The following is a 12,986-nucleotide window of genomic DNA, read 5'->3' as shown; positions in this document are numbered from 1 at the left end:
CTCAATTCTCACCACCTCTTCTCATCTCACCGCCTCTCCTGCTACTGCCCAGGTTCAAGGCACTTGCATATCTCGCCTGGACTATTAGAGTGGGCTTTAGACGCGTCTCTCCTGCTGTGTCTCTAGACGTGCCTGCCCTGGCTTCACCTCAGTCTGTTGTCCGTGCAAAGCCAGACTGGGTTCCACTGAAGCAAGACTACAGCACTGCAAAGCATTATTCTTTTCAGCAAGGAGGATAGTTATTATCACAATAGTAACCAACAGACTTGGGCAACTCTGAATGGTTCATTCTTGTCAGGTGTACCTCTATGCTGTTAAGTCACCATTGTGTTTCTCCTGTAACCATCATTATTCATAATCACAAACAGGTAGATATTGTTAGCCGTACTCTTGGCAGATTGGATAAACAGATTTTCAGGAAGTGAAGTGAAAGTCACTCAGTAGTGTCCAACTCTTTGCAACCCCATGGACTATATACAGTTCATGGAATTCTCCAGGACAGAATGCTGGAATGGGTAACCTTTCCCATCTCCGGGGCATCTTCTCAACCCAGGGATTGAACCCAGGTCTCCTGCATTACGGATTCTTTACTAGCTGAGCCACAAGGAAAGCCCAGATTTTCAGGAACTTACTAAATAGGTTTAAGTGAAACAGAAAATAAACCACTCCTAAGAGAGGTTACATCATCTTCTGTTGTCTTCTGGCCTCAATCAAAATAAAAGTCAGAGTCCTCACCTCAACCTGGGGCTGCATGAGGTCTGTCCTGAACCTGTCCTCCTCTCTCCTTTCCCTTCCTCCTGTTTCAGCTAGAAATGTGCTGGCTTCCCCTCTGTTCCTGGGACATTCCAGACATGGTTCCTGTTTGTGTTTGTTTCTGTGTGTCTGTGTGTGTTAGTTGCTCAATCCTGTCCAACTCTTTGAGACCCCATGAACTGTAACCCGCCAGGTTCCTCTGTCCATGGGATTCTCCAGGCAAGAATACTAGAGTGGGTTGCCATCCCTTTCTCCAGATCTTCCCAACCCAGGGACTGAACCCTGGTCTCCTGCATTGCATGTGGATTCTTTACTGACTAAGCCACCAGGAAAACCATGGTACCTGTTGGGGGCTTTTATGCTTGCTGTTTCTTTGCCTAGAATGCTCATACCCTAAAATCCACCCAGCATTTTTCTTCCACTCTTCATATGTTTACCCATGTCACTTTTTCCAAAAGGCCACCTTGTCTACACTTGATCTTAGCCAAAAGGCTGAGAAGTGATGACCACGTTGTCCAAACATTCAACCTGTATCTGACATAGACACTTGTTCCTTGAGCTCTTGTTGCCTGCCCACATAGCATGTATATTACTTGCTGTTGTTGTTCTTCAGTCGTGTTCGACTCTTGCGATCCCATGGACTGCAGCATGCCAGGTTTTCCTGTCCTTCACTCTCTCCTAGAGTTTGCTCAGATTCATGTCCATCGAGTTAGTGATGCCATCCAACCATCTCATCCTCTGTCGTCACCTTCTCCTCCTGCCTTCAATCTTTCTCAACATCATGGTCTTTTCTAATGAGTCAGCTCTTTGCATCAGGTGGCCAAAGTATTGGAGCTTCAGTCCCTCCAATGTATATTCAGGATTGATTTCCTTTAGGATTGACTGGTTGGATCTCCTTGCAGTCCAAGGGACTCTCAAGAGTCTTCTTCAACACCACAGTTCAAAAGCATCAGTTTTTTGGTGCTCAGCTTTATGGTCCATCTCTCACATCCATACTTGACTATTGGAAAAACCATTGCTTTGACTAGGCGGACCTTTGTCAGCAAAGTAATGTCTCTGCTTCTTAATACGCTGTCTAGTTTTGTCATAGCTTTTCTTCCAAGGAGCAAGCGTCTTTTAATTTCATGGCTACAGTCACCATCTGCAGTAATTTTGGAGTCCTGGGAAATAGAATCCATCACTGTTTCCATTACTTGTAGTGTATCCTGTTTTCTCTGCTTCCTTTCCTAATGTGTGAGCTCCGTGGGGGCAGGGACTTGTGTGCATTTTATTCATGAAAACAGTGTGAGTAGTTTCCATGAAGATGATGATGCCTTGTGCTTACCCTCTGTGGTCCTGGATGGCAAATGTAGGGCCAGTTGTTAGCTTTATTATCCACTGAGTGTGAAGGGAAGACTTCTGTTCCAGAATGAAGTGCTTCTTAGACAAATACTGGGTTGGCTGCCACCCATGGTAAGAGGTTCTGATCCAGTAGTGACCAGGCAGTTATTCTGCAGTCTTCTTATTGCTTAACCCTTGGACTGCAAGGAGATCCAACCAGTCAATCCTAAAGGACATAAACCCTGAATATTCATTGGAAGGACTGATGCTAAAGTTTTTGTCCTCCTGATGCAAAGAGCCGACTCATTGGAAAAGACCCTGATGCTGGGAAGGATTGAAGGGGGCGTCAGAGGATGAGATGGTTGGAATGACTCAATGGACATGAGTTTGAGCAAACTCCAGAAGATAGTGAAGGACAGGGAAGCCTGGCATGCTACAGTCCATGGGTTTGCAAACAGTTGGATGCGACTAAGCGACTGAACAACAATTTCTTAATCCAGGTGCTTTCAGTACAAGTGACAGAAGCGAGGGTTCGGAAGTTGGCTGTGAGTCCTATGATTGCTTCTCCCATCTGGCCCCAGCTTCTGCAGTGCCACCTACCTTTGTATTAGTTTCCTGAGGGCATCATAGCAAAGTATCCAAAACTTGATGACTTAAAACAATAGAAATTGTCCTCTCACAGTTCTGGAGATTAGAAGTCTGATGTCAAGGTGTCGGCAGGGCTGTGCTCCTTCTGAAGGCTGGAAGGAAGAATCCTTGCCTCTTCTTGCTTCAGCTGGTTGCTGGCACTCCTTGTTTTTTCTTGGCTTGTGGCAGCATCACTCCAGTCTCTACTTCAGTCTTCTCGTGCCCATGCCTCTGTGTGGCTGTGCTCAAGGTTCCCTCTTGTTTTGGTTGAAGGGACTGTACTACATGACTTGTAGTAGCTTCCCAGGTGGCACTAGTGGTAAAGAACCTGCCTGCCATTGCAGGAGACATAGGAGACTTGGGTTCCACCCCTGGTCAGAAAGATCTCCTGGAGGAAGCAATGGCAAACCACTCCAGTGTTCTTGCCTGGAGAATCCCATGGACAGAGGAGCCTGGCGGGGTGCAGTCTATGGGGTTGCAAAGAGTTAGACATGACTGAAGCGACTTAGCACACAATATAATGTTGCTTCTGCCTGTCTTAAAGCTTTATAAACATGGTGAACGTTTTTCTTACACGATAGCTGTTTTTTTGGTCATCATCATTGATAATGTTGCGTTTACATTTCAGCTTATCCAGTGTTTACTTAGGGCTATTGCAGGTCAAACATGGTGCTCGGTCATGGAAGCACAGAGATGAGAGAGACTCATTTTCTTTCCTGGAAGCGCTTACAGTCCAGCAATGGAGAAAATGTTCTTTAGTTTCCTTTTAAAAATCTGTGCTTGTTAAATTCCTGGGACGAGAGACTGGTTTTCTTGGTTCCTTCCCCCATCTTGAGATCGTTCTATGATTACCTAGTCTTCAGAAATTCTTAACCCTCTGGGACGGCTTTTCTTTTATAGTCTTGTTTTGGGATTATGCTTATCTCCCCTCTGTCCCCTCTGTTGTTTACCCATCGGACATCTTGAACATGTCCAATAAAGCCTCACCCTCCCTGGCTGTCATGACCTCTCCCAAGCTGTGGTCATTCTTGCTCAAGAGTTCCCCTGTGAATCCTTTATCAAACAAGTTCCATCTTGACAGAATTATTAGGTCTGGTGGAGCAAGTTCTCTCGTTGCCTTTTTTGTCCCTAGTACTGTGTTTCTTCACTGTTGTCATTGCATTTCCCTTTGGCAAACTGGGGATAGCCATCTCAAAAAATACTTTTAAATGCATGTATCATAAAACATGAAGGATTACGAAGGAGAACAATTATATTCAAATATAGTTATAACAGTTTTAAAGATTGTGATACCCATACTTTATGTGTTCCTCAGTGAAGGACTTCAGATAAAATATCTGAAGCTAGTCAGAGAGCTGCTGTCATTTTGACCCCCTCAGTTGTGTCTCCCTGTGTGTGTGGTCAAGACCTTCTGCTCTGGGAGCCGAAATGAGCAGCCAGGGCCTGTTAGCAACAACCAAGAAGCCATATGATACGTTTGGCCTCCCCCGCTGGTTCCGAGGTCTGAGTTCGAGACAGAATCTCTTTTCTCTGTCTAACTGCTAGTCTTTAATATACTTAGTAATAACTTAACCTACATTCTTTTTTAGCATTATTGTTGCAAATGGCCTTTGTCATGCTTCCACTTGTGCATATGAACATGTGTTTAATGCTTTCTACCTGCAGGCACTGTCTTAGGCGCCAGGGCTGCAGAGATGGGCAAGTCTCAGTTAAGGCATGCTGAAGGGCCCATAATCTAGTGGGAGGAGGTGGGCTTGTGAAGGGTCCTCCACGACAGGGAGGCCCACGGTCGCTGCCTCAGGCTCATGACTGTGGTGTTTGATTTGTAATTATGATTATTAGGTAATATTGGGTTAAAAAACCCAAGTAAACTTTTTGGCCAACCCAATATGATATATTTTATGTATATTTTTAGTTATTCCAATTTTTTTTTTATAAAATTGAAAAGTTGCACACACAGTACAGAGAGTCCCCTTATGTCCTCACCCACTTTCCCCTAATGTTAATATCTGGTACATTTGTCAAAACTAACGTTATCCTTAGTATTTTATTATCAACTAAACAACTAAACATAAGAGTCCTTAGTCTCATTTAGTCTGTGACAGTTTTTCCCTTTTTGTGTTTTTCATGATTTTAGCAGTGGTGAAGAGTACTTTGTAGAATTTTCCTTACTTTGGCTTTATCTTGGTGTTTTTCTCATGATTAGACTGGGGTTTGGGTATAGGAGGAAGATTGTCATAAAGGTGAACATGACATCAGACATCATCTGGTTCTCATCAGACATCTCTGGTGATGTTGATCTTCATTCACCTCCCTGTTAAACTGGGATTCACAAGGTCTCTCCACTGTAAAGTGAAGATTTTTCCTTTTCCAAACTCATTTCTTTGGAATTGAATTCCTAAGTTCAGCCCAATTCCTAAGTTTTACATCCTGGAAGGGCAAGTATGTACATATATTTTAAATTCTTCTATAAGGGACATTTGTGCAATTATTTATTTAACCCTTATTTACATCAGCATGCTAAGTTGCTTCAGTTGTGTCCAACTCTTTGCAATCCCATGGACTGTAGTGCACCAGGCTCCTCTGTCCGAGAGATTTCCCAGGTAAGAATATTGGAGCGGGCTGCCAGGCCCTCCTCCAAGGGATCTTCCTGATCCAGGGATCAGACCCACATCTTGTGTCTCCCATGTCAGCAATGGGTTCCTTACCATTTGCATTACCTGAGAAGCCCACATCAGCATGAACTCATGTATATTTATTTTATTCTCTTGAGCTATATTTCATATTGCTATATCATTTATTTCTGCCATTTTAAAAAAATGCAGGTTGTTCCAATTTTGGCCATTGGGAACTCTTTCATGTTGACTTCTTTGTTGACATGCTTATCCTTTTAGATTTTTGAGTACTGTGTTTCTGGCATTTGTAAAACGCTCCAGGCTCATCTTATATTTTCTCTGCCCCAGCCATAGAATCAGCCATTTCTTCTTGGAGAAGTCATGGCTTTTTGATTCCAGATGTATGATTCTCTGCATGATTAGTTCTATGGAATATTCAGAACAAATCATAAATGTCATATTTAGAACCAGTCATAAATATCATATTTAGCACCAATCATAAATATGAAGATCAAAGCAATTTTCCAATTTGAGTTGTTGGTTTTCATGTCCCAAGATTTTAGATATTACTGTTTTACTTTATAGGTTTGAAATTCCATTTCTTTTGTGTTTATTCACAAGAACAAACTTGTTTCACCAGGAAATTAGCTAATGATTAGATATGTCATTCTGCTTTATGGAATAGAATATGTTCATTTTAATTCGTGTTGAGGGGTGATGTTTGTATTGGCCAAATAAGATAGAACTGTATTTTGTATGTTTCATGAATGCTAACCATTTAGCTAAGTTCATTGTCAAGGTCTATGTAAAATGCTTTAGAATTTTGATTAGCAGGAAATGAGTGATTCCTTTTATAACATTAATGTCTTTTCAAGTTTTCTTTTTTAATTTTAGAAGGTAAACAACATATATAGCTTTGGTTTAAAGTAGCTGTGATTGAAGAACTGTTCAGCAGTTTGGGGTAAAGCAAACTGCAGCCTTTTCTGTGGAGTGAGAGGACCTGAGTTTTAATCTGTGTTCTGTTTCTGACTTGCTGAAGTTCCTAAAGGAAGTCTTGGACTTCGTGGATCTCAGTATTCTTATCTGTAAAAGAGGATTGGGCGAAAGCTTTAAAGTTACCCCACCCCGCTTCCCTTCCTTTTTAACAGCTCGATTGAGGATTTAGGGCTCATTTTGGTGACTCGGTGCTTTCTTTTTCAATTAAAGAAAATTTTTTTAATTGGAGGATGATTTTTCTACGATAATTGTGTTGGTTTCTGCTGTACAACAACGGGAGTCAGTCCTAGGTATCTATGTATATCCCCTCCCCCTTGAACCTTCCTCCCAGCCTTCACCCTCCTCCCCACCCCTCTCAGTTATTGCAGAGTGCTGGGCTGGGCTCCCTGTGCTGTACCGCAGCTTCTCGCTAGCTGTCTGTTTTACACATGGTGGCGTATGTGTCAATGGCGGCTCTCAGTTCGTCCCACCGTCTCCTTTCCCGACTGTGTCCGCAAGTCTGTTCTCTATGTCTGCATCTCTATTCCTGCCCTGCAAACAGGTTCATCGGTACCATTTTTCTAGATTCATACATATGCATTAATATACGATATTTGTGTTTCTCTTTCTGACTTACATCACTCTGTTTAACAGCCTCTAGGTTCATGTACTTCAGTTCAGCTGACTCACATTTGTTCCTTTTTATGGCTGAGTGTGCTTCTTTTTATACTAGGGTTGAGCAAGCTTGTGTATTTGTGTGTGTGTGTGTCTAAAGTTCTGGAACAGATCTAATATTATAGCTTGAAAGTAGTTATCTGGTCTAGTGTATACCTGAAAGGGAATGTCGCTCAGGAAGTGCTGTAATATTCGGAGGAAACACTTACAGAAATAAAGTCCTTATTATTTACTTTTTTGTAGAAACAAATTCATACTTTTAACAAGTTCTCATTATTCATAAAAATTGGGAAAGCTGCCATCTTCAAAGGCTGTAGTTCATATTTTATTAAGTACACGTGGTTTCCTCCATTCTGTTATACACACTTTCACTTTTTAAAGATTTGTTTTTGAGTTGACATGTAGAAATTTTACTCATCTCCTAAGAAAGAATCAGAGGAGTTTATGTCTGTATTTTAGTTCTTTAGTGTCTGGCTTTATGGAGATGAAGACTGTGGGGGGAAAAAAAATCTGCATTCCTTGAAATGGGCTCCCTGGCAGCCATCCCTCAAGTTAGAAAGGGAAAAGGGTGAAGATAACAAAAGACTTGTATGATTTGAAGATAAAGTAGTACTTTGTGCTATTGTTTCGATTTTAGTTACAGTATTTGATTTATATTGCTTCTAAATGAAGTCAGCGACTTGCCTTTTAAATTTTTATTCATTTATTTTTTCGTTTTTGGTTGCACTGAGGCTTTGTTGCTGTCCGAGGGCTTTCTCTAATTGTGGTCAGCAGGAGCTACTCTTTGTTGTGATGTTTGGCCTTCTCGTTGACTTCTCTTGCTGTGGAGAACGGGCTGTCGGGCCGTCGGGTTTCAGTAGTTGTAGCACACGGGCTTAGTTGCCCCATGGCATGTGCAGTCTTCCAGGACCAGGGATCGAAACCATGCCCCCTGCACTGGCAGGGAAATTCTTAACCACTCGACCACCAGGGAAGTCCGAGACGTTCAGTTTTTTAAGTTTAAGACAACAGTAGGGTCCCTCCTAGATTCTAGATGGTGTATAGAGATTGGGGAGCATTGGCAAACATAAATTCTGGGGCAGGTTTGCCCTGTTTGACACTTATGAATGTTATGTGAAAGGTTCAGGGAAAAAAATCAGATGATATTCTTGTTGTCTTATAAAAACAGTGCAAATAGATTGTATTATGCCATATGGTATACTCTGACATTCTATGAGTATAGGATTATTGTACTCATAGTATATCATAGTACTCACAGTACATTGGATTACAAGTACAGCATTTTAAACAATGTACTGTAATTATTAGTTTAATTTTAGGACTGATTTTTATAAAGTAGAGATTTAAAGGCTGCTAAATTGATATCCCATAAAAATTGTTGAACTTTATTATTTTATTAAAAAGTTGTCAGACCTTTGAGTGTGGTAGGTAAAATGATATTCTCCTAGGACATTGTTGATGCTCTGTTATTTGCTCCTTCAATAAAGATCTGTTGGGAATTTATTTTGGATTGTTGTTGTTCAGTCACTCAGTCATGTCTGACTCTTTGCTACCCCATGGACTGTAGCATGCCAGGCTTCACTGTCCTTCACTGTCTCCCAGAGTTTGCTCAGCCTCATGTCCATTGAATCGGTGATAATTACACTTGAATCAATTATGTAAAGTTTTACAGTCTTCTCTAAGCTTATTTCAGAATTCTCACTACATCAGATGATTTTGATGTTTTACTGAAATCTACTTATGAATAGTTAGTTCTAGAAGGTCTTGTAGGTCTTCATAGAACTGTTCAGCTTCTTCAGTGTTACTGGTTGGGGCATATATTTCTTGATGAAAGTGAAGAGAGTGAAAAAGCTGGCTTAAAGCTCAACATTCAGAAAACTAAGATCATGGCATCTGGTCCCATCACTTCATGGCAAATAGATGGGGAAACAGTGGAAATAGTGGCTGACTTTATTTTTCTGGGCTCCAAAATCACTGCAGATGGTGATTGCAGCCATGAAATTAAAAGACGCTTACTCCTTGGAAGGAAAGTTATGACCAACCTAGACAGCATATTAAAAACCAGAGACATTACTTTGCCAGCAGAGGTCTGTCTATCAAGGCTATGGTTTTTCCAGTAGTCGTGTATGGATGTGAGAGTTGGACTATATAACAAAAGCTAAGTGCCGAAGAATTGATGGTTTTGAACTGTGGTGTTGGAGAAGACTCTTGAGAGTCCCTTGAACTGCAAGGAGATCCAACCAGTCCATCCTAAAGGAGATCAGTCCTGGGTGTTCATTGGTAGGACTGATGTTGAAGCTGAAACTCCAATACTTTGGCCACCTGATGCAAAGAGCTAACTCATTTGAAAAGACCTTGATGCTGGGAAAGATTGAGGGCAGGAGGAGAGGGGGACGACAGAGGATGAGATGGTTGGATGGCATCCCTGACTCAATGGACGTGGGTTTGGGTGGACCCCGGGAGTTGGTGATGGCCAGGGAGGTCTGGCGTGCTGCAGTTCATGGGTTCGCAAAGAGTTGGACACAACTGAGCCACTGAACTGAACTTATGAATAGTAAAGATTTAGTTTCTCTTTCCCTTCTGAGTCTTGAAAAAGTTTTAATAAGCAGATACATGTTAAAACCCTGCTATCAGGAGTGGGTAAAGTCTTCAAAGAAGAAAGATATGAAAGAGTATTAAGTGGATTTTCTTGGGATGCTGGGAGGGTTAACATTTTAATCTACTTGATAGTTGTTTCAGCTACAAGTGATAACTCAAGTTGTTTTGCTTTTTAAAACATAAGCCAGTTTCCTTTCAGTAATATAGTATGCATTGCCTGAAAATGCCTGGGTAAGCTTTTTTTTTTTTGTAGAAAGATTAAGCTCATAGAGTTAAAGTAAATTTTTAAATTCTATGAACAACCTGGTTTTGAAGATTTTGGTAGAAACACCATGACCCTGTGTGCCTGGCTATGGTTCACTGTACTCTAGGCTCTTGTGAGGTCAGGGATGGCAGGATGTTTGTTTTTCCCAAGCTATTGCAAGATAAGATGTTCAGTCAATAAATGGGTTGATCTGTATTTAAGGACATGGCTTAGATGGATCTATTTGTACATTTTCAATATCTTATTATGAAAATTTGAAGCGTCCAGCAAAGTAGAAGGAACTTGGCAGTGAATGCTTATATAGTAAGTGCCCTACACACAACCCTTCAAGTTGGGAACTTGCAAAGAGCCAGACATGAGTTTGCATGTTCAGTCACATAAGTTGGTTAACACGTCTGGTGTACATTGTCACAGGTGTACATCCTCCACAAATGGCTGTGCTTTTGTGTACTTTACTGTTTAGTACGGTATAGAGTACAGCAGTACTGCATCTTTATTTAAGCCCAGGATTTCTGGAAGCAAGCTTAAAAGCAGCAGTGATGTATCTGGTACTAGTGTACTTTTCAAGGTACTATTAAGATTAAAAATGTTTTATTTCTTGTGTTTGTTTTTATGTATTCTTTATGTGAAAACTATTACAAATCTATTACAGTACAGTACTGTATGGCCCGTTATGTTAGGCTAACTTTGTTGAACTTGAAAACAAACTGGGCTTAATGAGCGCACTCTGGGAACAGAGCATGTTCGTGTGTAGGGGAGTTACTGTACACCTATCGCCTAGAGTCTACCATTATCATTTTACTCTGTTTGCTTTATCACTCATCTCTCCATCTGTCTGTCTTCCTATCCATTCATTAACGTATCTTATTTTTGGTCCATTTCAAGGATATATCTGGACTGTCATGACAGCTCATTTGTACTCAGGGCCCATTGTCTGAATTAGTGAAAGAGAAGGTGATGAGTCAGTTTTAGGTATCAGATGTAGCTCTGTTGTTACTGACCTCGTATGATATTTATCGATAAACTGGTTTCTCACTGATGTTGCTATGATTTTAATGTCACTTCGATCTTCAGTACAGTCTTCTGATAGAAATTCCTCAGTGGACAGCTTTGATGATGGTATGAATGCCGATTATGTGTGTTTACTGTTGCCATTACAAATAGCTTTAATGTTATCTCACGCGAGACTTCCTCTTTTATGTCTCTTTTGGTTAGGAGTAGCCCATCGAAGCCAGAGCAGTGAGGGAGTCAGTTCTCTCAGCAGCTCGCCCTCCAATAGCCTTGAAACGCAGTCCCAGTCTCTCTCACGTTCCCAGAGCATGGATATCGATGGAGTCTCTTGTGAGAAAAGGTAAAGTAAGCCAGTTTTCCAATAAGCTGCTTTACTGATAGAAAGGGAAAGATCTGTTCACTTTAGTGTCTAGTCCAGTAGTCTCAAATGCCAGCCCAGAGGTCTATGCCAGCCCTTAGCTTGATTAGCGCTCAGTTTATTAAACTGAAAGGTCTATGTATTATTCTGGAATGATCTTTATACCTTTTTAAGTTTGGGTGCTGAAATGTCTTTTATGAAATACTGGTACAGGTGGTAAAAAAAATTTTTTTTTAATATCTTTATTTTGTAAGTACAAAGTGGGCAAACATAGATCAGTCCCTAAAAATTTCTTCAAAGATTTACTACTTGGTGAAATTTTTTTTTTAACTTGGTAAAAAAAATTTTTTTAACAGTTTGAAAGGGTGTAGGCAGGTAAGCAAATGTTCTAAGAGCTCCATGAGGATCGGGGTGCCGTGGAGTAGAGCCGTCCTGTGTCGCACAGGTGTGCAGGTATGCTGTGAGTAGATGACAGAGTGGCTGAGGGGTTGATTCCTTTACTCCTTGGACAGCCAGACCCCCACGACGTGGCTCCTCTGCCCTCATGCAGCCCCCTCTGTTTCTGTTAGTGCACCAGACAGATAGCATTTTCTAGGTGTGTTAGAATACTGGGGTGTTGTGCACTTTAGGTTGGGGTGAGGAGCCAGATCAGAGATTACCCCACTTTAGGCAAGAATTCACTGCCAGGAAAAAGATCAAGTAGAAAAAAATCAACCACATAGAGGAAAAACAATTGTGTTCTTACTACCTTTGCTATGAGTGGATGAATTTTTTAAAACTCAAGTCAACTCTGCAATTTCAGTGTAGAGTTGGCCAGTGGGTAATTTTCATGTGGGCTTAGCACCTAAATTTACGCTTAACTGTTGTAGTCTGAAAAACCTCAGGCTAAGAACTGTCATATACAGTGGACCTTTACATGTCTTTAAGCATCTAGCAGAAACAAACATAAATCATCCAAGTGTTCAGAGAATTTCCTTAGAAAAATTTCCAAGAAATATGAACTCATGGTCAAAAATTAAAGCACACACAGCGACTCTCTGTCTCGAGTCTGCCCGTGTGTCTATCCACATGTAGTCTTTCTCCTCCTAATAAACACTTTACTTGTTTCATTTTAAAGAAAAAAAAAGCATACTCGAAAAAAGCCGCCTCGTGTAAGAGTCTGTAGAATCAGTAACAATAGAATTATTCACCTAGACTCATTGGGGTTTTGGAATTGTCAAATACAGAACCTAAAATCTGTATGTTTAACTAAATTTTAAAAAGTATTGAAAATGTGAATAAGAGGCAAGCAACTATAAAAACAACCAAGCATATTTGGAAAAGAACTGAATAGAATTTCTAAAAATGAGAAGATAGTAATACACAGTGGGTTAAGATAACTAAAGAGAAAATTAACAAATGGAGTGATAGAGCTGAAGAACTTACCTAGAGTGTACCACAAAGAGAAAGAGAGATGAAAAATATGAAGGATGTTTAGAAATACAGAGGACAAGAGGACACAAATTTAGTATATAGCTACTAGAAGTATCAAAAAGAGAGGGCAGGCACACTGGGAGATTTCTCACTTCTCTCCTTGTTCCATTGTTCTTTCCTCTGCTGATTTGAAAGCCATTATCAAAATGATAAACGGCTGAGGATTTGTCTAGAGTTGATCAATATATGAATCTTCAGGTTCAGGAAGCCCTATAACTTATGAGCAAGGTAAATAAAAGGAAATTTGCATCTAGACATTTTATAGTTAACTTGCAGAAAACCAAAGACAAAGACATTTAAAGCAGCCAAGAGAAAC

At 40.7% G+C, this 12,986-nt stretch overlaps 1 protein-coding gene across 2 annotated transcripts in view; it reads left to right on the top strand.

The window, feature by feature from the left end:
* Positions 1-12,986, top strand: part of UBE4B (ubiquitination factor E4B) — a 122,782-nt gene that overhangs the window by 41,973 nt on the left and 67,823 nt on the right. For both annotated transcript variants that reach the window (XM_027564949.1, XM_027564950.1), the window contains exon 3: positions 11,044-11,179. In XM_027564949.1, coding sequence (XP_027420750.1) covers positions 11,044-11,179 — 136 coding nt within the window. The remainder of the gene's footprint in view (positions 1-11,043; positions 11,180-12,986) is intronic.

The sequence above is a fragment of the Bos indicus x Bos taurus genome, chromosome 16, assembly GCF_003369695.1.
Source record: "Bos indicus x Bos taurus breed Angus x Brahman F1 hybrid chromosome 16, Bos_hybrid_MaternalHap_v2.0, whole genome shotgun sequence".
Taxonomy (NCBI): Eukaryota; Metazoa; Chordata; class Mammalia; order Artiodactyla; family Bovidae; genus Bos; species Bos indicus x Bos taurus.
This window is presented reverse-complemented; position numbering and strand designations above follow the sequence as displayed.